Consider the following 26064-nt stretch of genomic DNA (forward strand, 5'->3'; position numbering starts at 1 on the left):
TTCTGTTTCTGCCATGCATCAACAGCCAGGGGCCTTTGGGAACAGAAACACAAAGCCATTAAGCAATACCCTTTGAGCAGCTTGGAAGTGGCCCTCGGGGCCAACACCAGCCTTCCTCAGCACGTGGTCACCTTCAGAGCATCCTCATCCTCATGATGACAGACTTTAGAAATGGGTGCATATATACACACACATACACCAGCACCTTCAGCATCCCATCCAAGGCAGCCAACAGAACAGCCTTCTCTGAACACAGAGAACAAAAACAATGACTGTTTTGAGGCTGACATCTCTAAAAGTGGGATTATTACAGCTGGGCTGTGCTCCTTACAGTGGAATAAAACTGTCAGTGAGCTCAGGGACTGAATGCTGATGTGCAAACCTCAGCTCTTCACAATCACCAGGCCCAGCTCAGCCAGTGTATGCAGTGCAATGACAATTTACAGGGGTTTCATTTCACATTATATATATATATCTATATATATATATCAAACTGTGTATGTATGTGGGTGTGTGTGTATATATATATATGTATATATATATTCACACATGCAGTCAAACTCTCAAATTCCCAACACAAAAAGGAGCTCTGCTGTCTTGCAGCCTCCAGCAGGGTAATAAATCCCTGTATGCACTCTTGTCCTGAAGGGACAAAGTGTTACTGTGCCCATGCAGGTCAGTTCATGGTGCAGCAGAGTTGGACAAACCGATATTTGTGTTGTTTTCCTGTTCAAACTGCTCTAAGAGCAAAGCCAACAGCTCCACGGGACACTGCTGAGATCACAGCCATTGTTAAAACAAAGATCCTCAGCTGCACGGCAAGCAGTGCTTCAGCTAATTAAAAGCCAACTAATTGAAATATCTAATTGACTTTTCTGTGCAGAGAGCTCATTCCAAGATCCGGCCCTTCTTGAAAGCATGGTTGGGCTCTGCGTGTTCCTTCCAGACAGAAGGGAGAGCACTGCGTAGTTGACAACAGCTCCTGGGCACTTTGCTTGTGGGCTGCGCTAAGCTGATCCCCATGGGAATTAAAATTCAACAAAAGGAATAGAAATGCTCGGCACTGGGGCTCACCAAAGCCATGCAGATGATCTACTCTGCTCCAAAATGCCCTCAAACAGCTCTGTGTTCCTGTGGTTGGGTCCCCCTGCTTGACTCGTGCCATTTAGTGCCTCTGCTTCTCCTTTCTTCCCTTGCTGAGCTCCAGGACACCACCCCAGCCAAACACGTTTGCATTCCCACCCCATGCCATCTCCCCTCCAAGTGGGGATCCCCACGTGTCCCCACCATTTGAAAACCAGTGCTGCCAGAGGGGCTGCGCAAGCTGAGCTTTATTGGTCACAGTGAAAACCCAGCGAAAGCACAGGCCCTGCTCCACACCACGCCAACACCACATGGGTTCTAGGGACATCGGGTCTCTGGCTGTGCACAGCGATGCAGCAAAGGGTGCTGGTGGCCGGAGTGGATCCACTTGAGGAACCCAAACACGGCTTGTTGGTGCTCCATGATGGGAGCTGGCCGTGGTTTTGCTTGGTTTTGTTCCCTTATTCCAAGAGCAAATCCCAGGGCACCAGGTATTCCGGCCCCTTGTGCTTTTTCAAGGTTCAAAGCATATCTGAGAGTCGCATCCTCTTTTCAAACAGAAGCTGGGAGCAAAAGGGAATTCCTGCAAAGTAACCAGCTCCATTCAAAAAATAAAATAAAAATAAGAAAAAAAAAAAAAAAAGATAAAGAGAGAGAAAAAAAACGCCTCCTTTCTTTCCAACAGGAAAAAAAAAAAAAAAAGAAGATAAATCCAAACCCTGCGCCCTAGGGCTGTACAAGGTATCTGGATCCCAGAGTCCGCCATGGAGGTGGGAAAAGCCCCGTGAGCTCCATCCGCCATCCGCAACGTGGCATCTCCTCGCGCCAAAGGTACGGTTTCTCCTTTCGTGTGTTTTTGTTTCTTTGTTTGTTTTTTTTTTTGCTTTTTAAATTCACAGTCTGATCCAAAAGAGAAGAGAGATAAAGAGACGGGATGGAGGAGAGGAGGGAGAGTTTGGAGCAGGAGCAGGGAGCGTGAGGCATGCCGGGCTCTTGTCCTACGCGTAGAACTCCTCCTGCTTGTCCGGCTTCTGGTAGGTCACGTTGGCTTGTTTGGGTTCCTCCAATGTATAGCTGCCCTCGTCCTTCTTCTTCATCCGGTAGATGAGCAGCATGACAAGGAAGGCAGCAAAGAGGGCTCCCACCACACCGCCGACAATCACAGCTGCAACAGAAAGCAGCACAGCTGTCAGGAGGGGAATCGGGCTGGGTTCTGCTTGGTTTTGTGCTTTATGAGCTGAATTCATGCTTAAAACTGAACACGGGGGTGGTGGCATCGTGCAATTTGTGTGATTTGAGGAGCTGCAACAGTGTGCTGCTTACTGTGAAGGATAGACAGGACCCATCTACTGGGGCAGGTGAGGCTGTGTGTCCCAGCACCACCCCAGCACCTTGCTGAAGGCCAAGCCCTCCATCCTCCCACCAACCCATGTGCTCCTCTCTCACCTATCAACACTTCCTTCCTCTCCAGGATGTTCTTCTGGGGGAGCTGAGCAGCCGAGCTGCCAGACTCTATCGTGTTGTCGATGAGCCCCGGCTCTGCATTCTTGCCCAGCCCTGGTGCTGCTGGTGGTGTCACCACTGCCACCACCTCATTGCCCAGCTCAGGACGAGTTGTTTCCTCCTCCTCCTGGATCTCGAAGTCCCCGCTGGGGCCATTACTGGTTGGGACTTCCAGGTCACTGTCGAGGACCGTTGTCAACTCCCCTGGCTCCACCTGGAGGAAAGGACAAGGTGGAGCAGGAGACAAGGACTTACAGGTGGTTCATGTCTCCAGCAGCACCAGCATGGCTGGAGGAAAGGCATGGTGATACCATGGTGGGGAACATGAGGGTTAGTTAACATTGGAGTGTCCCTTCCCTATGTCAGCGAAGTGGATGGCTGTATTGCAGAGAGCAGTACAATCCCACATCTTGACTGTCACCTGAAAGCTAAGGTCTCTTTAGCCAAGCAGGACCATTCTGGCCAGTCCCCATCCAGGTGCCCTTGAGACACACAAACTCCCACCTATGGCCTCATATGGAGACCTAAGGAGGGTCGCATTACCCTGTTCTCCTCCAGCCCAATCCTCATCTGTACACTGCCTCCTACACATCCCCACACTCACAGCATCCTTGGGGATCCATCCTGACCATCCTGCCTCCTTACCCTGCTGCATGCTGAGCTGATCCCATGGGTCTCTGGCTGTGCACAGTGATGCAGCTGGTGGCCGGAGTGGATTCACATGAGGAACCCAAACACGGATTGTTGGTGCTCCATGAATTCTCCAGATGGGAGTTGGCCATGGTTTTGTTTGGTTTTGTTCCCCCATTCCAAGAGCAAATCCCAGGGCATCCCTAAGCAAAGCTCCCCCAGAACATCTCCTTTGTGGGGCAAATGGCTCCCTCAGCCCATTACAAATGGGGATGAGCAATAAGATGTTTGGGGATGAAACCAGGGCAGATGAGACGGAAACCTCTCCATGTCACAGAGCCCCTGGCACAGCGCATGGCTCACTGCTTCCACAAGCACGTGGATTTGTGACAGAGATTAATTGAAGGTCAGCAGGAGCCCGGAGCGCTACGCACATATATACATACCCAGAAAAGAGGGACTAGTTTAGACAAATCACTCCACCTTTCAGTCAAAGCGGTTTTCAAAAGGCCCCTTAGGGGCTCTGAATGAGAGACGGAGCAGTGGATTAAATCCCCCACCCTAGAAGCCCGATGGGCTCAAGCAGGGACTGCAGAGTGATTGGGTCTGCCAGTTCCAGGCTGTGAGCCGGGCTGCAGGACAGTGAGCTCAGCAGCTGCACCCAGGGGAAAGCCCATTTCTGCCCCAAACTATTGCCCTCCTATTGCTTGGGGAAGAAGCTCTGGAGCGTTTGCCATCAACCCCATCCCTGTGCTCTACCCATGCTGGAGGTAGTGAAGGTTCAGGTTGGATATTAGGAAGAATTTCTTCTCTGAAAGAGCGGTGATGCACTGGAACATGTTATCCAAAGAAGTGGTGGAGTCACAACTCCCGGAGATGTTGAAGAAATGTGGAGATGTGGCACTGAGGGACATGGTTAGTAGGCATGGTGGGGATGGGTTGAGGTTGGACTTGGTAATCTTAGAGGGCTTTTCCAACCATAATGATTCTATGATTCTGTACCCCCACCCTTCCATCTCCCCTCTCCATCCCACAAAACATTCTGCTCTCTGCAGAGCTGGGAAGAGCCGAACCTGAACAGCAGGCTCAGGATTCAGCCACTCTAAAAGCTCCTCATTGCCATCTCCTGGCTTCACCCATTGTCCATGAGCCCTTCAGCAGGTGAGAAGGGTCCTGCCTCCTACCTGGGGGGCTTCTGTGGGTGGCAGCGTGGTGGGACTGGAAGGCAAAGCAGTGCTTTTTTCCGTGGGTTCTGCAGTCCTGGAGGTGCTTGGCTTTGGCAGGGACCTCGGCTTGGCCGTGCTGGAGGGGACAAGCCGTGATGTGGTCACCTCTGTCGGCACACTGGTTTCGGGGATGGAGGTGGTGGGCGTCTCCAGGGTGGTGGCCTGGGTGGTGGCTGCCTTGGTGACAAAAGGAGGCAGGAACCTCTGGGTAGTGGTGGGCTTGGCGGTGGCCACAGTGGTGCTGATGGTGGTGGTGGTTGTGGTGGTGGTGGCAGCCGTGGTGGTGGTGGTGGCTGTGGTGCTGGGGGAGTCACTGGCAGTGGTACTGGTGGTGGTTGTTTTCCAGCTGGGGATCACTGGTGTTTCTGTTATCTTGGGGATATACAAGACGCTGGTTGTTTGCTCAGGGGACGTGTCCTCTGTGGGGAACAGCTCAAAGGGAGTTGCCACGGGCTGCACCAAGGTGACGGGCAGCACGGCCACCGTGGTGGGCAGTGGGATGGATGTGTCCGTGGTGAGGCTGACTGCTGTCTCCAACCCCGACTCCTGCTCAAAATCTGGAAGAGTGAGAGAAGAGCAGAGGATTAAGTGGGCATTTCCCAGGACTGGCTGGCCATGTGGCCTCACACCCAAAAGTCAGAAAGCACAGAGCAGTTGCTGGTTCAGCAGAAGACAAGGGATGCAGATTTTGAGGTATTAGCCAAAGCCCCTCTCTCAGGTCAACCCTTAAAACACCAGTCCAGGCTGTTAGAAAAGGGCTAATCCTGCCTGGTAGGGCCAGAGACCAAAGTGGGAAGTGGAAGCACTTGAGCCCAGATTTGGTACTGTTCCTTTGCTTTTGGCTGGAGAGAGCAGGGGAGCTGCTGGGGAGATTGGCACAGGGCAATCCATTCCCCCCATCCCACAGCTTCAGTCCCACCAAACCCCAACCCATGACCCCATGCCTTCCCCTGGGAGCCCTGCAGCTACTCACAGCCTGAGCCAGAGCCCGAGTAGATGTCATCCAGTTCATCATCCCCAAAGGGATCATCATCCCCGGAGCCCTCCAGGTCCACTGGCCTCTCATAGTTCTCATTGCGCCAGCGCTGAGCCTGCAGCCAAGCAAGAAGCTGCGTTAACCATCTGCAATGGGCACCACGGGATGGGGTCAAATGGGATGGGATGAGGAGAGCAACCCAAGAGAGCACCAAGGGAGGGGACTGCAGGCAGTGCTCTCTGGTCGAGCTGCTCCAAACTGCTTTTTTCCCCCCCCAAATAATTCCCTGTGGTAAATCTTTCAAGCAAGGTGACATTTTGTGGAAAGTGCACGTTGACTCTGATAACATTTCCTGTGGAAAGAGCCCTCTGGAAAAGGGAAAAAACTGAATTAGTTGTTTTTGGAAAGTGTGAGAAAAAATCTTATTTTAGTTCTCCAGCTATTGTTTACTCTTAGACGATTTTCACGTGATTTCTGGCATAGGTGTGACATTAATGCACGCTATCAGCTGCCACAACCTGCAAAGTGACAGTATGACACGATGTCAAACTTCAAATGTTCCGCTGCTCCGTGGCGCTGCTAAAACTTGAAGGGCCCTCGCTCATAGCGCTCTTAAGCATCTTGTTTTGCAGATCAAAGTGTCTCCTGTTTGTGTTGCAAGGAAACAGTTTGACACTTCATTACAACCCAAACAAGGAGGCTTTGATCTGTAAGATAGCATCAGATGTTTCAAGATGTAAGAAGCCAGGTTGGTGCTCGCAAAGGGGTGGAAGGGCCCCCTTTGCTATTATGGGATTGTACCTCTCGGTAATAGCTTTGGGTTTCTTTGTTTCTATTCCAGATTGAAATAAAAATGAGTTTTGAAATGTTAAAGTGGCTCTGTGCGGGACAAGCCGAGGAGGTGCCCGCTGGCCAGGCCCCTGCTGCCTCCTCACCCCTCATTTCCTTCCTTGGAAATCAAGGTAAACTCAATTGGTGATAGCAAGATGAGCTCAAGAGATTTCATATTCACTGCGCCGATCTGTACAGCACCGAGCTCCAGCTTCTGGTGAGGAGAGGGTAAAAAAACAGAAAAGAACTGATAAACAAAGGATGAGTGCAAATGACACTGCTAAATAAATGATGTCTCAATTGCAAGGTCTGGGGGCTGGGAGAAGAAACATTTGGAGCTGCTTTTATTTGCCTTTTGAATCCTGTACTTGTTGGGTATGGCGTGGCCGGACTTTAAAGCCTTTCAAAGAAGACAGGGATGCCCAGAAACTTGCATCTGTCTTCTGTTAAAAGCCTGTTAGGAGACTAAGGCTGTCGTTTAATCCTAGACCATAGCAACTTTTTACGCTAATAGTACTGAGGCTCACCAGGAAACCAGGAGCCCATACCACAGGCACACCCCAGCCCACCCCTTGGCCCTGCTGCATGACCTGTTGAGCTCCCCAAAGGTCATATTCTCTCTGCTTGACCTGCACAGCCTCTCTGTAATGGGAGCCACATGGCCCGGCTCTGCCAAACTCATTTCTCTCTTAAATTGGAACCAGATGTGGCAGCTCCAGCCATCAGTTCCCAGTGCTTGGATGGGGAAACGAAAAATCAGGAGGACAGGCCCAGCATGTGCCCATCCATCCCACCATCCATCCCACCATCCATCCCACATCCATTTATCCCATCATCCATCCACCCATCCAATTGTCCATCCGTCCGTCCATCCATCCATCCATCCATCCATCCATCCATCCATCCATCCCATGGGTGGAGTCTTGGCTGAGCCAGTGTGTGCCCTGGATGCATTTTGCCCAAAAGATGTTGGAGCAATGCAGTGATGCAAATGGGTACATGTAGTGTGTGCCCATCCCATTGCAAAGAACCAAATTCAGCTGAGTGAGGGAGTAGATTTAATTAAAGCAACTTGGGCAGTTGTCAGTGCAGTTTGCAAGCAGAACTTGGTCCTGGTGGTTCCATGGTGATGAATCACTGGGAAAGTCCTAGAGATGATGGAGATTGGTGCACAAGGGCATCAACACCCAGCTACTCAAAGAGCACCACAGCCGATTCCATCGCTCAGTGGGGCTGAGCCCAGTAAGACTCAGCAGTGATGGGGATTAATTACTCCTTTGCCTCAGGGTGAGCTGCATCTGTGCCGTGCCAGGGCATGTGCATTTGTCTCCCTGCTCCCAGCGGCAAAGGCAATGGCCAATTTACTTCCAGCTGCCTGTAACTCCTGTGGACACATGATGACACCGACCTACTGTCCCCTTGATGCCTCCACACTGTGGCTTGGCAGGGCTGGCTGGGAACCACAGCCAAGGGGCTGCAGCAGCAGAAATCACAGCCAAGTTCTGCACTAAGAGCCTTGGAAAGTGAGAGAGAGCTCAGGCCCTTTGGCCCAGCCCCATCAGAGCTGAGCTGGAGATTAGAGAGGCTTCAGTCCCTCTGTGCTGTCCATGTGCATCTATCTCCCAGCACAGCGGATGCCCCATCCTTCCCTCTCCTCCCCCTTTATCAAGATAGGTGACATCATTTTACATAGAAAAAAAATGTGATTGGGAAGAGAGTCCCACTGACATGCCCAGCACAGCACCATGGGCGGTTCACTGGGAAACCAAGGAACCAATGTGACCTGCCACCTCCTGCGTGACCCTGTGCATCTCCGGACACGTCCTGCTGCCAAACGTCTGCCTTGCACACTGGGAGGAAGGGTGCCTTATAAATCCATCCTTAGCATCAGGGAGAGGCTGGCAAACCTCCCTAGGATGCTCTCAGGTCCTTCTCTGGTAGCCATCGGCATGGCAACGGTTGCCATGGAAACCACCTCCTCCATGGCGACGCAGCATCCACTGAGTGTGCAGGCGATGGGTGATTTCCTTGGGCACACCCACCCCAAACAGCTCTGGGATTCGTTTCCCAATGAGGTCATGGGGAAAGGACATGGGGACCCCAGTTGGAAAACAGAATTCTGTGTGCCCCACTGGGATCCCACAGCCGGGGCATCCGGGGAGGATGCCAAAGCCAGTAGCATTGGAAAGCTCAAATGGACACAACCCTGCATGCAGGGTCAGCAATCTGTCCGTGGCTGAAAGCCATTGTCTCGACACGTTAAATTGAGAACAGACCACAAGAAAAGTGTTGATCGTTTCTATGATATTTTCCAGGGGATATTTTCAATTAATCAGTCCTTGAAAGCACCTTTCTGGTGTTTTCTATATAAAACCTTAATAACTCATTCCAGCACATGATTTAGTGATACTATAAACAGTTGAAATAATATTAACTTGCACATAAAGTTGGAACGAAAACATTGTTTCTGAACCTTAAAGACTCCACAATTCTTTTCCCACTACAAAACTGCTGCATTTCCATGCTTTGATCCAAGGCTGAGTTAAAAATAAATGTGTCGGCAAGCTGCTCCTGACAGCAAGACTGATGGTAGCGACCATGGAGGCTGCTTGAGCTGGAGGTGTCCATAGCAAAACCAAGTAGGACGGCCAAAAAGCAGTGCTGGATTCTGGGGGTGCAGGATGCTGGTGGGAAATGCTCTTCCTACACATGGGAAGGCTGCATCCTCACCAGGTCCTCAATCCCAGACCAGTCTCAGCTCTTAGAATCATAGAATCATTAAGGTTGGAAAAGACCTCTAACTTCATCTGTCTGCCTATCACCAATATTGCCCACTACACCAAGTCCCTGAGTACTACATCCACACATCAGCATCTCCTCCTCCTTGGGATCGCCTGCTTCCAGTATCATCTTTTATTCCCATGCTTCAGGGGATTAGTGCCAGATCTTACCCCACAACGTAATAAAATATCCCCGAGCCAGAGCTGGCATGAAAAATAGCAAGCCTCCCAACATCAATTGTTGCTAACACCTCCTCTCCCAGCACTCTCTGCTTTCTCCCTCCAGGGAGATGGAGGGAAAAAGACACAACAAACCCCCAAACACAGTACCACCTCCTGCTGCATGCAAAACACCCAATGAAGAGGTAGAAATGAGCCCAGTGAATGGGACTGCATCAGGCAGACAAGGATGCTCCATAGGGATGGGATCAACACAGTGCCAACACCTCCATGTATGGGGTCACCCTAAATGCCAACCACACGACAGATAGGATCACCCCAAGGGCCAATCACTCCATGGATAGGATCACCCCAAGTGCCAACCACCCGATGGATGGGGTCACCTCAAGCACCAGCCATTCTGTGGATGGGTGGTTCTGCACCTCAGCGACAACCCAGCAGCTTAAACTCACCATGCTGAACTTCCCCACCCAGCCCAGAATTGATTTAATTTGCTCGCCTCCATAATCCTATTGCAGCTTAACATGCAAAACCGTCTTGAGCTTTTCTCACCTTCCACAAAGGAGCATTTCAGAGCTCGCTCTCCAAGCTGAGATTCAACTCTCCAAAGGGCTGGAAAATAGGACTTTATCTCTTTCCCCCCACTTCTTCGATTGGAAAGAACCTTAAAGATTATCCAGTTCCAATCCCTGCTGTAGGCTGGTTGCCCTTCCCCACCCCTCCCAGACCAGGCTGCCCGGGGCCCCATCCAGCCTGGCCTTGAGCATCTCCAGGGATGGGTCACCACAATTTGTTTGGCCAACCTGAATATTGGGTTGGGTGCTCCCAGGGGCATGCACTGATGCTGTGGAGAGAAGTTGAAGTGGGGATGCAGTTGGATGGGAGGGTTAACTCTTGAAAAGCAAATACATGCATGCGTTCATTCATATATGCTGGAGTGCCTAAATTTGGGAAAGAGAAAAAAAGGCATTTCTTCTCCCTAGTCCTGTCTAGGACTCAGGTGATATTCGCCTACCCTGAGCTCTATCTGCTGCAACTATTTGTTTGCAAATGCAATCAATCTGCTTTGATAGCACCATTCAGCTGTGCTCCCCACTCTATCATGGTTCTCAGCAACCCAGTGTGCAATAAAAACTAATAGAAACTCAATTAAAAGGCAAGCAAAAGACATTCCTGGAGCAGCTCAAGCATTTAGCAAAACTTTGCCCTTCTGCAAAATGTGGAGCAGTGGGGACCACCCGAAATGCAGCCCCCCGGACCTCACTGCACACACCAAGAAAGCTCAGGTTTCCAGATGAAAGGAAAGCTCCCAAATCCATCCAAGCGTGGAGCCTTGATCCCAGCACTGCCATCTCTGATTACCTTGCCCAGGAAGCACCTCCAGCCCCGCAGGGCTCATTTTACTGAGAAAATAAATGGGTGGGAGGGGTCAGGCCCGATACAAGAGCAAAGCTTCTGCCAATGGACAAAATCAACCAAAGCTCTCGCTGAGCCATCACCAGGAATAGGGGGTTTTCAGCATTTTGGCACGCAATGGGAAACGTTTCAAATTACCCATCCATGTGTATGTGACCTGGGCTGTAGGCACGTGCGTGCACACATGCACACACCAAGGGGTTATGTTGCTGGAAAGCACTGTTCAAATATTTATACAGCTTAAGCCTCATTGTTTCCTGCCCCCAGATGAAGTTCTTTTAATGAAATGTAACTAAACAAACCATTTCCATTCTGCCTTTCCAACAATAATTATGGTTGATACACTAAACGGGATGGCAGCTTTTCAATGCCGTGCTGGAGAGATGGAATACAGCATCCTCAAGGCAACATTTCCTAACACACAGCCCCAGCCCTGAACCTTTGGGAGAGGGTTTAAATGTTGGCTCTGCACCATCAGAGCAGTTCACCTTGCTGGGATGCTCATGAGGCTGAGACAGCATTGCTTGCAGGAGATGTAAGGGATATTCTTGGGGAGCAGTGTGGTCTCCATTATCCATCCCCACCATCCATGGTCACAGCAGCCCCCAAACAGCACTCAGCTCCTGAGAGATACCTGCATGGCACTCCCAAACTCACTGATCTCCAGATAGAAAGGGAAAGGAAACTGAGGCAAGCCTGCAGCCAACTGGAAGCACACCCTCATTGCACACAGCCTGTGCTCGTGGGATGAAAAAAGTCAAAAACCAGGTCTGTTGGTGCATCATAGCCCAAAATGGGAGGAAAAAAACACTAAGAAAACCAACCAACCAACCTACAGACAGACTTTCAGCTCACGCTGTTGGGGTTCCTTGTGGGTGGGGTGCTCAGACCCCACGGGTTTGCACCACACACCTGCAGATTCTGAATCCCTTTGGTGCTGCTCTCATCCTCCCTGGGGCTTCTTGGAAAGCAAACGTGGGAGCACCCCGTGCTCACAACCGTGGGCGGTTCAGCGAGGGACAGAGTGGGATTAAGGATGGAGCGCAGAGGATTACCCGCAGCTCCTGGCAGATTGTGCTGCCATGGGGGAGGGCACAAAGCCCCAGCCCTGTGCATTTGGTGGGTTTTATGGTGTAATAAATGGAGGATTTACCTGGGGAGGCTTTGCTAAAATTACACCAGAGGCACACACGCAAGCAACGAACACCCCCAGGCATCAGCCTGCGCACCCCAAAGCACAGCCCAGCGCCCATGCAGGATCACAGCACACAGTCCAGGCTTTGTGATTCTCCCAGCTCCCCTTTCTGCTTGCTTCCATAAAAATGCACAAGGACACACACTCGTAGATAAAGGTGCTATTTTTGGCACTTTACATCATTAACCTCTGGGACTCATTGCTGCTCATGGCATCCCCAGGGACACGTTGCAGGAGGGTGCAGAAAACACAGGGATGGCGGAAGCACATTTGCAGAATAAAAGCAAGGTTGTGGTTGGTCTGGGCACAGTTTGGCTCAAAACCAGGGAATGAATGAGTTTCCTTCCTCCCATACATGCTGGGTTTGCAATGTGATGGGGATGCTACAGAAAATGTTTGGATGCTCAAAGGATGTTCGTTGTGCTCACTCCCTGAGCAGGGGTGTCCACAGGGCTCACAGTGGGGATGGAGCAGAGAGGTGGTGTGGGTGATTTCCCAACAATTTCCCTGGCAATTAATGCAATCAGAGCAATCAACCCAAGATTGGACCGGGATCAGCTCCATGCTGACCCTACCTGGCCCTTAGCATCTCCAGCCTCCTGCATCCCTCCTAACCCAGCACATCCCAACATTCCTGGACAGCCCATTGCTCTGACATGAATTTTTCCAGTATTAGGAGCAGGGACTCCATGGCCAGACTTTACCTGGAGAGGAAATAAATGCTGTGATCCCCTTCCCAGACTGCTCTCCCCACTCCCAAAAAGTGATGTCTTTCGATGCTGGCATCCATCATCATCCATAAGACCAGCCTTGTCTCATGAGGGCAATGGTGACAATGAAGCCCCTAGGGTGACCTGCCTGGTGTCACCCAGGAGTCCCCCAGAACCTAATGCCAAGACTCCAAACCATTCATTTCACACCCAGACCACACCACCTCCCTCTCCCCCTCCTGCCTATGCCTTTATCTCCCTTAAGCCGATTGCTGCTGCAGCTCCAGGCTCGAGCCCTCCCTGCAGAGAACCTCCAGTGCCTGCTGGCCCCCAGGTGATGTGGGTGTTGCTGGCAGTCCCAGTCTGGTGGCATTATGGGGATTTACAGCCTGAAACACACCAATGTGCCACCTCAGAGCGGTCCCCAGCCCAGAGCATCCATCTAGGGGTCCCCATTGGGAGATGCCCCTGTCCTCCATCTCATTCCCAGCCACACACACGAAAGGTCTGAGCTGAACCTTCATTAAACACAGGCGAGAGATGCCCACAGGGTGTTCTCTCTCTCTCTGTTCCCATCAGCACAAATGTGCCCAACCCAAGTAGTGGCACCCATCCCTGCTACGCCATCCCTGCTGTCCCTGTCCCCAGCGTGGGATGTGGCAAGGCAGGCAGCAGATGGTTCAGGAGCCTAATCCTGCCCAGCACGGACAAGGAGTGGTCCAGGACCTCATCTCCCAGAGGGGAAAACCACAGGGGGCAGGGAGATCTCAAGCAGAGGGATGGCTCTGAAACAAGCCTGCAGGAGCCCTAATCTGGAGAGGAAGAAGAGCATGGGGCGAATCCTCTCCCAGGGCAACAATGCAAGAAAAAAAGCCACGGGGACATTTCCTGAGGGTGTATGTTTCCTTATGGGGGATTTGGGGTGATGCACAATGCACTGCCACGTGCTGCACTGCGCTGGTCCTAATGCGGAGATGTGGGTGGAGAGCATCCGCGTGGCCGACATCCCATAACCACCATGGGGCTGGGAGCAAGCAGAGGGCCCCAAGGCCAGCGCAGAGCAGTGGGGCGGGGGCAGGCAGCCAGCAGCCCACCCGGCCCAGTGCTGCGGTGTTCCGCTGCCTCACACCCTCTTCCTTTTCCCAGGACGGAGCGCGGAGCACAATGAGCGATTGTTCGCTGGCGCCGCCGGGGAGACCGAAATGACCTCAGCGCTGCCGGCAGGAGGAGAATTTGGGTGGAAACGTGCACAGGGGATGGGGAAACACAGCCCTGGGGCTGCACAGTGCAGCGTTCTACCCCGAGTTCTGCCCCGAGAGTGGCTGCAGTACACGTGGGGTCGGTGCACGCTGTGTGGAAACCACAGCAGAACTGAAACCACGAACGGCCGCAATGAGCAGCTGTGGGATTTAAAATACATACATACATATTATGCTTTCTTTTTTAATGCCATTTCATTTTCTGGGCATGGCTGCAATCAGGAAAGCAATTGGAAAGCGATCAGGAGGTGGTGGGAGGAAGGAGATGGGCTGGTGATGGAGTGAAAGTCCTCCAGCATGGGGTGACAGTGCCAGGGCTGGTGTGTAGGATGCTCTGCTCTGAGTCCCAACCCTTTCACAGCCACAGACCCCAAAAGCAAAGTGGGCATCTCCATTAACGGGGATTCCCATGAGCACGTGGTGACAAGGAGAAAATCTTTGTCCACCCCAATGCCAGTGGATTTACAGTCATTCCTGAGGTTCCTGAGGGAGAGCAGCACTGTCACAACCGCCCCACACCTCATCCCAGAGCTGTCACAGCTCAGTAGGAGCCCTGCTGCCCCTCTCGTGCTGAGCCACATCGAATGAACCTCCTAATAATGATTAATTAGGACTCCATCAAAGCCCGCCATGTGCAGCTTTGCCACTGGAAGATTAACACAGAATCCCCCACCCAGACTGCAGCTCCCCCAAACGCTGCTGGACAATGAGGAGGGCCCTTTTCCCAGCAGCCCTTCTCCTTACAGTGTTTAATTAGGAATAATTCATCCAGGGCAGCGCTTTGCTGACTGCTGTCCCGAGCTGCAGACCACGGCATTCAAAAGCTGCACAAGCATAGGAAGGAGCTGCTGCCCTCCTTCCTCCGAGTTGTCATGGAAATGGTGATGGATGGGGAGGAAGATGCTGCACTTGCCAAAACCAAACATGCTCACAGCCCCTTCTGCAGCCTTCCAAGGGACTCCGGGCCACTCAGGATGAATGGGGATAACCCTGTGTTGGTTTAAAGGGGCCCCACAGGATGGGGATGCAACACTTCCAGGGATGGGGATGCGGAGGTGCCTCAGTCTGCCCTGACATGCTGTCACCAGGAGGAAGGAAACCCCATAGGAGAAAAGCACTGATGCTGATGCCCATGCAGGCAGAGATGCTCAGCACACCTGGGGCAGTGAGGCGAGATGCCCAGCCCCAGCCCCATAAAGTACCCAACTGACATATGTAGGACAATGCCTGCAATGCCAGCGTGCCCACGACCTACTTTTGGAATTTACATCCATGAAGCCACGTGTAGGGGTGGGGCTCAGCTCCCGTGCCCATGGGCAGGCTCCCCTTCCTGGCACATCCCGCATTACTCACAGGGAGCGATCCAGAGCTCCATCAGCTCTCAGTTACAGTCCCTGAAAGCAGGCAAGGAACAAACAGCAGATGCAAGAGGAGGTATCCCTCATCTGATGCCTTTTTTCTCCATCCAAAGCAGTTTCCGTAGTGCCCAACTGCTGAGAACACAGCAGGATGACACAAGAGGAAAGAAAATCGTGCTCTCTGGCTTTCCTCTGTCATGGTCAGAGAGGGTAGAGAAGGGGAGGGGAGAAAGAGAGATCTATTTTTTCTGCAAGAGGGTGGTCAGGACATTGTCCAAAGGGCCAGCATCCCCCAAGGGGATGGGTATAGCATCCCAACATGGGGTTGGGTACCGGCATCCTTGCAGAATGATGGGCACAGCATCTCCGTAAGGTGATGGGGATGATGGTACCCAACCCCATGGAGGGATGCCATACCCATGCAGGGTTGGACACAGCATCCCCTGGTGCAGGCTGCTGGTGAGTCACAGCCCCCCATGCACACACCAACCAACCACCCCAGCATCCCCCAGACCTGCAGCCCCTCCCAGCCCAGGAGCTGTCAGGAAGGAGGGGAACGGAGGCAGGGCAATTCCAGTGGGTGAGCACACTGCCAGGGCACTGAGATGCTGAGGGAGCAGCCCCAGAGCTTCACCCACCCCTCACACTGCCCTAGGGAGATGTTTCTGCTCAATGAGCCTGGCCTGGATGTCACCCTGCTCTGCAGGACAGGAGGCTGCAGCCTCAGCAGAGGATGAGAAATGCTTGGAGAAGAACTGAGCTGTACGCTGGAATTACACACAAACCATGTGTTTGGGCTTTTTTTTGATCCCCCTCTAATTGCTCCTGCTATTTTAACTGAGACAGACATTTCCTTGATGATTTTCAAGGGCTATAAATGTTTTATGCCCCTGGCACAGCTGATGGGTTCCCCTCAGCTCCTCCCTCTATGGCACTGAGTGCCTTCACCTCCCTTCTCCTCCTCCTGGAAATCAAAGGAACTGGGGGTGCTCCACACCAGGACTTTGGGAGCAGCCACCTCTGCATGAGCATCCCTGAGGTGTGAGGGTGGCAGCTTTAAGGACATCAGTGCAGGGATATTCAGGATTCCTTCTGCAGGGTCCTGTATGTGGCCTTAAATGCCTGAGATGGGTGCTTGGAGAGCAGGAATAAAAGCGTTTAGCCCTGAATCGAAGGTAAAGAGGAGGGGTGGGGGAGGGACTGACTGAATTGCCCCAATTACAGCTCCAAGCTTAATGATTCTACAGTAATCAGCACTCAAGCCATTGCCCCTCTGATGGCTGCATGGGGAACCATCCCCAACCAGAGCAGTGCTGGGGACACCCCAATCCACTGGGACAACACAATGCCATGGGGACACCCCAATGGCTGGCCAGCCTGCACCTCTGCAGCCCCACTCCACAGCCTAATTGAGGCCTGCTGGGCTGCTAACTAGCCAAGTCTATTATCTGCTGATAAATGGGGAGAAACAGCTCCTTTTTGTGCCAGAATAAAACAAAGCAAGCAATTACACGGGCTGGGCTGAGAGCAGAGGCAGCCGGGTGGCATAGTGCAGGTCTCAGCATCGCCAGCACACGTGGTCCTCAGTGGGATGCTGATGTCCTGTGACCTTTGGCAGTGATGTGGGGCTAATTAGAGCCTAATTAGCGCTCATGGATACAAATGGAAGGGGTTCTTCATACCATAGCCCCTCAGCATCCATACTAGGCATAAGGAGGAGCATCTCCCCCACTTTCCCAACCAGAAGAGGGAGAGGAGGAGGAAGCAGCAACGCCACGAGTGACAGCTGTGGGCCCACGCCACCCAACCCAGCTCAGGTCCCTCTGCTGTATGGCCCAGCTTGTTGCAACTCCAAAAAAGGGAACCCCGCTCTCTGCCAGACCCAGCTGAAAGCACAGCAAGAGCTGCACAGAATCACCCCATTTCATCAACAAATACCTGGCAGCTCTGCCTTTTTCCATTGGGACAGGGCCAGGGTTTCAGAGCGGGCCCAGTGCCGTCCTCCCTCCCCCCAAAGTGTCACCTCTGGTGTCACCACAGCCCCGTCCTCTCACTATTCCTTTGGCAAACACACGGACAGCACGTGAGGGAGAAGGAAAATTAAAGGCTGCACGGTGCTGTCTGCCAAAAGGCCTCCAAAAGAAGGGAGAAAAAAGAAAGTCATAAATTTCTCAACTTTAAAAAAAAAAAAAAAAAGAGAGATTTTATGTAGAAGTCCATATTTGACCACAACTCCCACTCTCTTTTCTCCAAAATCGCAGCTCTTGGGTTTATTCCTGGTGTTTCCAAGGGATGCTGGTGTTAGCAAACAGCGTGCAGAGGCAGGCACGTCCCTCTCAGCACTTTGCAGCAGTTATTCCACCCGACCAGTGTAGCTCATGGAACAGCTCTGCCTCCCCCCCTCCTCTTCCTCCTCCAGAAAACAGCATTTTTGGCTCATAAACTCTCTCGCCAGCAAGTTCTGCTCAGCACTGCCCCAACCCTGGGAGGCAAAAGTGCACTGGGGCCACATGCCCCGAGCATCCTTCTGCAAACGGAGTGTTTCCCCCCCATTTCTCAGCAATGCAACCTTCCCTTCTCCGGGAAAGAAGCGGCAGCCCTGAGATCTCCACTGTTATTTTTATCCGAAAATGAGCACTTTGAGCAGCAGCCAAGCTGTTGGGAGGGAGGGAGGGAGATGTTTCACATTGTGGGGATGTAAACACGGCCGAACTTCCCAGCTCAGAGCTCACATCGTGATGCTGGATGAGGGCAGGGAGGCGCTGATGGCATTGCTATGGGGGTACCACTGCGGTCCCATCACTGCTCACCCCAGCTGGTGCTGTCCCTCTGCTCCACGCCTTCCCCAAAAGCGCATCCCTGTGCCACCCCCACTCAGACCCGTTTCTTCCCAAATCCACACTCGGTGCTCAGAGCGGTGACCCCCCAGTGCTGCCCTTTGCCCGGCGCAGCCCCAACCCCTCAGATCCCATCCCACCCCACAAAAGGCTTTTGCCCTGCTCGGCTCTGCACGAGGAGCTCGGCATAAATGTCACATTAATTAACTGAGGGAGATCTCTGCACGGCCACAAAAAGCCCTCTGTTCCGCCCTGCTCCCTGCCTCCCACCTCTGCTTTCCCTGCGGATGCCAACGTGCAGAAGCCGTTCAAACCCCCCCCTCCCCCAAGAGCCAAGCTGAGACCTCACACGCTCACTGCATGCTACACCATTCAGATCTCTGCAGACCTCAAAAAGGAAAAATCCCACAGCACCGGGGTGGCAGCCCCAGCACAGAGCCATCCCACACCCTGTGGCCAGGACCCCATCACAGGCCCAGGGTGGAAGCAGTCAGCTCATCCCCTTCCCTGCCCTCCTCCCATCTTCCAGCTGGGAATTGGACTCCCTTCCCTTCTCCCTGGCTCCCAGAACCACTTTTGGCTTCTCAGGTGCCTACTATGGTGTTGAGCTCACTCCCCACCCCATAAGCACAGCAAAGGGTTTCAGACCTCAGCCTCAGCCCAAAGCAATGCTGTAGGGAGGGGGATGGGCAGGTATGGCCCAGGAGATCCCAGTGCTGCCTTCCCCAGCCCCAGTCACATCAGCAGAGGGATCCAACATTGGCGCAGTGTCACCGCGGCCCCACGCATGAGGGGATGGGGGTCTCCAGTCCATACCACACCCCCTGAAACCATCACACATGGGGCTGTTTCCAGGCATTGCCCTCATCCTGCAGCCTCCAAGGAGAGGAGAAAAGCGGAGACTTTGTCCAACACAACCAAACAACATAGCAGTGATGGCAAAGAGCAGCAGAGTGAGACCTCGGTCCACTCCTGGTCCCCAATGAACCCCCAGTGAACCCCACAGCCCATCATCCCAATCCTCACATTCACCCAACCTCAGCCCTCCTGCCTCTGATCCTCAGCAAACGGCTGCATTGCCATCCACCAACTAAAGATCCCCAAATGGAGAAGGGAGAAATGAAGGGCTCCCCTTGGTCCCAATGAGGAGGGATGGAGCGAGCTGCCAGCTGGTCCCCATCACCCCAAACAAATGGCAAAATGCAACATTCAGCTGAACAAACGCTGCTGGCTGCATCACCCACAGTGTGCACAGGGCTGGGCTGCTCGCACATCGCACACCTCAGGGTGCTTTCAATGAGAGCTCAGCAGTCTCCTCAGAAACAGGCACTTTGTATCTGCTGCTCTGGAGAGATGCAGCCACCACTGTGAGAGCCACGCGGAGCATCTGCACCCCTGGAGCATCTCTGTGCTCAGAGCACTCCTGGAGCATCACCAAAGCTGGAGCATCACCAAAGCATCTCCAAATCCGGAGCATTCCTGGAGCATCCCTGGAGCATCTCCAAACCCATGTGGAGCATCCCTGATCCTGGAGCATCACCAAAGCATCTCCAACCCTGGAGCATCCCAAACCCACCAAAGCATCCCCAACCTTGGAGCATCCCCAGCAGTTGGGCTTCAGGAAGGGAAGTACCAGAAAAGAGAAACCCCATAGGAGCGAAGGAAGCTCAGTGCTATTAAATCCAGCAGGTTGCACGCTGGCAGGCAGCCAGAAATGGGGACTTTTTCCTCTAAAAGGGGAAGGGGAAGGGAAGGGGGAGGGAAGGGGAAAGAGAAGGGGCTCCCCACGCTGATGCTCCGCTGAGCCGAGAACTGTGAGAGCCGCGTCCGGGAGCCGCCGCACGCAGCACCGCCCCAGGATCCGCTCCATCCCGCGGCGGACCCGACGCCCAAATCATCCCCCGCGAAAAGCCCTCCGGGGGCGGCCAACACCCCAACCCCGCCGGTTTCTCCCGAAGGCGTTTCCCTGTGACCTTCAAACGCCATTCCCCGCAGCCTCGACCCCCCCACCCCCCCCCAACCCCTCCGACCGCCGTTCGGTGCTGACCCCGCTCACCCCAACCACCCCCAGCACCGCACCCCGCCGTGGCCCCGCACTCACCAGCGCTGCGCGGGCGCTGAGCAGCAGCAGCAGCACGGCGAGGCCCCGCAGCTCCGCGGGCATCTTCGTGCCGCAAGGACGGCTCAGCAGCTCGCGGGGGCGGGGAACGGCCTTTGTTGCCGCCGCCCTCCCCGTCCCCTCCCCGCACCGCCGCCCCGCTGGAAGCGCCCGGCCCCGCTTCCCCGCTCCGCCCGTGTGCGGAAACCGCCCCGCCCCGCTACGGCCCCGCACACCGCTATGGTGTGATCGGAGCTGGGGGAGAACGGGGGGCTGGGTGGATGGAGGGGTGTGGGGGGGGATAAGGAGGGTCGGACTTGGGGTTACTCCGGGGTTGGGAGGGAGAGTGGGGGGCAATAGGGAGGATGCGGGGCTATGGGGGAAGGAAGCCGGGGGTAGGGAGGGGAGGAGTGGGGAAGATCGAGGAAACTCCGGGGTGGGTAATAGGGGCGAATGGGAGGACCCAGGGGTAGACGGGAGCGAATAGACAGAGGGACGTCAGGGCAGTTAGGAGGGCATCCAGGAGTAGATACAGAGCTTGGAGGCTGATAGGAAAGGATGCAGGGGTAAATAGAGTGGTATCAAGGGATGGTTGAAGGCGCTGGGGCAATTAGAGGAGTAGCCAACAGTAGTTAGGGGGCATGGGAGTAGATAGAGAGGATATAGGGGTAGTTAAGGGAGTATCCAGGGGTGGTTAGAGGGATGTGGAGGAAATAGGGGGGATCCAGGAGTAGACGTGGGGGCATGGGGACGATCAGGTGTACCCAGGAATAGAGAGGGTTTTTTACCCAGGGGTAGAAAAGAGGGTATGGGAATAGATGGGGATACCCAGAGGTAGTTAGAGGGGTATGGGAGAAGATAGGGGGTAGTCAGGGGTAGTTAGGGAGCATGGGGGCAAATGGGGAGGATACAAAGGTAGATAGGGGTTACCCCACCATAGATGAAGGCATGGAGACAGATAGAGAAGGATAAATGGGTAGATAGAGGAGCACCCAGGGGTAAACAGGGGGGCATGGGGACAGATGGGGGAACATAGGGTGGATAGCAGGGCATGGAGAAGAGCAGGTGTACCCAGGAGTACGGAGATGGGGGGAACCCAGAGGTACATAGGGGGGGCATGGAGGAGCCTGGGGGGCCAGTAGACAGGGAGGGACTTGGAGCAGATTGCTGGGAGCCAGGGGCAGATGGAGGGATCCAGAAGTAGAGAGAGCAGCATGGGGCAGACGGGGGGCTGGGCTAAGTGGGACAGGCGAAGCAGAGATGAATGGGGAGTGATAAATGAGGGGATCCAGGGGTAGATGAGGGGGACTCGGGGGTGGATATAGTTATGTGAGGTGATGGGGAGATCAGTGGATAGGGAGACACGGGGCAGGTGGAAGAGAAGTTCAGGGACAGATCCTGTGGCAGATGGAGGAAAATGAGGGGCAGATGGCGAGGGGACCTGGGGCAAATGAAGGAGGGGACACGGGGCAGATGGCAGCGGGACCCACGGGCAGAGCTGGGGGTGGACGGGAGGGACGTGGGGAGAAGGGGAGAACGTGGAGCAGGGAGGCGGCCAAAAAAGGGACATCACCAAGATTTAGAAGGGAAATGAGCCCAACTCGGCTACAACGCACGGCACGTCCCTGAGCGGGGGCATGGGGGGGGGGGGGAGGAGTGAAGCAGATCCCCTCAGCCTGCCCTCAGGGCGCCGCTGCAGCTTCTGTCCGCCTTAATTGTGCAATAATTAACGAGATGCAAATAATAATAAAGGATGCCTCGGTGCCAGCGGGGAGGAGCCCTTTGCTGAGGCTGCACCGCCCCGCAGCGGTTCCCGGCGCTCCCTGCACTGAGCAGCGCGGTGGGACAACGCGGGGGGAGCGGAGGGGTCACCGACCCTGAGGTGTCCCTGAGCCGTGGGGATGCAGTGAGGGACACGAATGGGGCATGGTGGGGTGGGCTGCGGTTGGACTTGCGGATCTTAGAGGTCTTTTCCATCCTTAATGATTCTACGTGGTAAACATGGGACGTGTTTGGGGTGCGGAGAGATTGTGGGTGATGACCTGGGGTGGTGGGTCGTGGGTGATGTGGGGGGATGTTTTTCAGCCAGAGGGTGGTGAGGCACTGGAACAGGTTGCCCAAGGAGGCTGTGGATGCCCCATCCCTGCAGGCATTCAAGGCCAGGCTGGATGTGGCTCTGGGCAGCCTGGGCTGCTGGTTGGTGACCCTGCACACAGCAGGGGGTTGGAACCAGGTGATCATTGTGGTCCTTTTCAACCCAGGCCATTCTGTGATGATGATGATAATGACATGGGTGATGTGGTGGGACACTGTGGTCGTGACAGGACACGGGTGAGATGCAGCTGACCTCACTGGTCACAACTTGACCCGGTGGGATACAGCTGCTCTGATGGATGTGGCTGAGATGGGGGGAGACGAGCTGATGTGATGGGACACAGCTGATGGGGTGGGATGAGGCTGATGTGGTAGATCACAGCCAGCAGGATGGAGCAAAGCCTGCCCCATGTCAAAGCACCCTTTACCCCACGTCCCCCTCCAGAAGTGACACAGCAGGGCTGCAGCACCCAGCTGTGTCTCAGCACTGCCCATGGCCAGCACCCTGAGCTAAGGTCAGGACAAGGTGTGTGCAGAAGAAATGTGGCCAAGGGGGTGGAGAACAGACCCAGAGCTCTTCGTAAGGGGACAATGGGCCCCAGCAGCTTGAGAAGTGTGCAACCTTCAGGCAGAGAGCAGCTGATGATGAACTCCAGGGAAAAGTGAGAAATGATGCAGGTAAGGAGGAACCACCCTGCAATGGATTGGAGCTGAGCACTGAGTGCCTCCTGGGAACAAGATCTGGGAATCAGGGAAGTTTCCATAGAGATTTGAGCTCAGTGCTCAGCTGCAGCCACAGCAGCTCCGTGGCAGTTCTCAGCCATCACCATGTGCTCAATGCTGTGCTGCATCCACACTCACTGACCTTTCCTCCCCACGAATCAAGCACAGAACTGGACAGGAACCCAAGCTGTCAAAAGGGCGTGATGGTAGAGAAACATAGTTGCTCAGGTTGGAAAAGACCATGAAGTCCAACCACAACCCAACCATGCTGTCCTAACTCCAACAGCCCTCCACTAAATCACGTCCCTGAGCACCACATCCAAACAGCTTCTAAACACAGTGAGGAACGGTGACTCAACCTCCTCCCTGAGAACAAAATGGAGCAGAGAACAGGAGTGGGAAAAACTACACCCTGCCCCTCTATGCAAGAGCTGCAGTGACCAAGACAGCTCACACACAGGAGGTGGATCTTCATCCTAAACCTACCCCCCACAGCAGGGATGGATGGATGATGTGCTGGCGTTGAGCTCAGAGGGCTCCCAGGAGGCTTAAATATGCTGAGGGGAAGAAGTCCTAGGAGCACAGCCCAGGATGGGTGGCAATAAACACTCACTCTTCCTCTGCTCCATGTTCTCCACTCAGCCCCTGTGCAAGGCAGGAAGAGGCAGAAGGAGGGCAGGAGAGCCACGGCTGCAAGGAGGGAAGAAAGCACCAGGCCAGATTCCAAAGTTCTGTATTTTTCAAAATAAAGATCACACGTTGTTTAGAGACAATCTACACAAGAGTTACAAAAAATAGTCGCCCAGGCATAAGCATACACAGGTTTGTTAATTATACACATATGGTTACAAGTGTGCTTGCAAAAAAGTTCATTGGAAATATACACAAGGCTCTGTAAATGTACACCGTGTAGTGTTACAATTCTATATTCAAACAAGGAAAATTGACAGTATGTTACATTCACTTACAAGTAGACAAAATGCAAAATACAGTTCATCTTCTGTACAAAAAGGGAAGGTGATTCACACTTTACAAGGTGAAAAGGGGTTCTGATTGTAAGGAAAACTAGGGGGGTTCTGTACTTTTGCACTTTTCGTTTCTTACTGTCACAAAATAAGCAAAACATTACTTTGTAAGATTCAAAAAAACACTATTTTGAACTGAATCGTTTTGTATAACATTTAGAAAGGATCGCTACCGCTCAACTAGGTGACAAATAAAACCAAGCATCTTTTTAAACATTAACTAGGCTGTATAAAGAGAACATTTCCTTCAAAAGAAAAAATTTACTTCTGGTTGAAATTACAATTTACAATATACAACACTATATGCTACGACCATAAAAGGTGTGAATATACACTGAAATGCACAGGTTTTGCTAATTCTTTTTTTTTTCTTACCAAAAAACGGGTTTATGTCGATTCAAACTTCTCCACATTTACATTACAGAGGTTTACAAATGTACAATTGTACAGTCAGAAGTATGTTCCACTACTAGGGTACATTATAGATACAGATCAGACATCAAAACAAGAAAATACTACAAATTTTTATATATGTAAAGTCTACACCAAGTATACACTATATATTTATAGAAGCAAGACCAAAGCCGAGTTGGGTTTGTTTTCCTCATGCTAAATAATCAAATGGTGTCTCTCCATGTTAACAGAACAAACTGAGTAGGCAGTAAATAAGGACACCCACCCGACCCTCGCTTTAAAACCCTCCTGGCCATGTCCATCTTCCTCCCCAAACGAGCACTACGCTACCTCCTTTAGCAAGTTATACTCGAAATAAAACAAAAGTAACCCAAAAATAAAGCAATTAAAAAGTTTCAAAAACTTAATTCTTTTTAAACTGAAGCTTCATAGCGAGTTGATTTTTCTTTTTTTTTCTTTTTAATATTTATAAACAGCATTAAATGCGTCTCTCGCGCCGTTCAACTAAAATCCAAACTTGTTGCTGACTTCTGAGTCAGAGAACAACGGGAATCTGCAAAGAGTTGCCTGCAAGGCAGATGGATTAAAAACGTCGTGTGTTTTTTTTGTACTTCAAACCAACCACCCTGAAAGTTTCCACATTTGGAATATAGATACAACAGTGAACAAAAATGTGGCCTTCCATGTACATTTGATACCTATGTACAAGTATTCTATACACCAGTAAAACAGCAGGGCAATCAGTTAATTAAAAAAAATAATTAGTACATGTTATGCATAATAAAATTAAAGAAATTTACAAAGGCTTTTTTTTTCTTCTTCTTTTAGTAGTTTAGCAACCGTAACACGCTCTAACTGTATACTGGAATAGGGCTGGTTGCTGGTTGTGGATGCCAGATGGCCAGGGCTGCTCAGTGCCTCAGATGATGCCGTTTGGAGGCCCGCAGATGGGCCCGAGGTCCACGCCATTCTTCATGTAGTATTTCTCCAGCTTGGCCAAGATGTGCTTGCCATAGGTGTACTTGCGCAGGGTGGCGATGTGGGGCCGGATCTGCAGGGTGGAAAGAGAGATGGAGGCTTAGGAAGGGGAACCACAGCGATCCCAAGAGATCGGCCCTGCACACTGCTGTGCCCTGCTGCAGGAAAGGCACGGAGTCACACAACACTTACAGTTGGGAGGGACCTTTACAGGCCATCTAGTCCAACTGCCCCACAGTGAGCAGGGACACCACAGCTCCACCAGGCTGCCCAAGGCCTGATCCAACCTTGCCCTGAAAGTCTCCAGGGATGGAGCATTCCCCTGTTGCCTCTGGGCAACCTGTGCTCACCATTCTCACTGTAAAGGGCTTTTTCCTCTTTTAACCTCTTTGAGCTTGAAACCATTTCCCGTTCTTCTATCACCACAGCTCTGCTGTCCCCTTCTTTCCTGTCGCTCCCTTTAGATACTGAAGGTTGCTCTCAGGTCTCCTCAGAGCCTTCTCTTCTCCACCTGCACAGCCCCAGCTCTCTCAGCCTGTCCTCACAGGAGAGGTGTTCCACCTCTTGGATCCTTTTTGTTGCCCTCCTCTGGTCGCACTCCAACAGCTCCCTGTCTCTCCTGTACTTAAGACTCCACATCTGGATGCAGTGCTCCAGTGAGGCCTCAAAGCACAGTGCAGAGAACAAGATCACTTCCCTGACCTGCTGCCCACACTGCTTTGGATGCAGCCCAGGGTCGGGCTGGTTA

General features: G+C 52.7%; 2 protein-coding genes across 12 annotated transcripts in view; both read right to left on the minus strand.

The window, feature by feature from the left end:
- Positions 1-1726: 1726 nt before the first annotated feature.
- On the minus strand, positions 1727-20234 carry SDC3 (syndecan 3). 2 transcript variants are annotated; one of them, XM_031595104.2, is made up of 5 exons: positions 20086-20234; positions 5416-5533; positions 4401-4999; positions 2530-2800; positions 1727-2248 (listed from the first exon to the last, which is right to left on the minus strand). In XM_031595104.2, the coding sequence occupies exons 1-5, from the start codon at positions 20146-20148 to the stop codon at positions 2082-2084; spliced, it is 1218 nt and encodes a 405-aa protein (XP_031450964.1). In that variant the 5' UTR covers positions 20149-20234; the 3' UTR covers positions 1727-2081. The 2 variants fall into 2 exon arrangements, with proteins under 2 accessions (XP_031450964.1, XP_031450965.2); XM_031595105.2 differs by lacking the exon at positions 20086-20234 and adding an exon at positions 8040-8292.
- Positions 20235-23616: 3382 nt separating this feature from the next.
- The window catches only part of PUM1 (pumilio RNA binding family member 1), a 67751-nt gene continuing 65303 nt past the window's right edge, over positions 23617-26064 (minus strand). For all 10 annotated transcript variants that reach the window (XM_031595103.2, XM_031595095.2, XM_031595100.2 and 7 more), the window contains one exon: positions 23617-25389. In XM_031595103.2, coding sequence (XP_031450963.2) covers positions 25258-25389 — 132 coding nt within the window. In that variant the 3' untranslated portion in view covers positions 23617-25257. The remainder of the gene's footprint in view (positions 25390-26064) is intronic.

The sequence above is a fragment of the Phasianus colchicus genome, chromosome 24 (genome assembly GCF_987193195.1).
Source record: "Phasianus colchicus chromosome 24, bPhaCol1.hap1.1, whole genome shotgun sequence".
Taxonomy (NCBI): Eukaryota; Metazoa; Chordata; class Aves; order Galliformes; family Phasianidae; genus Phasianus; species Phasianus colchicus.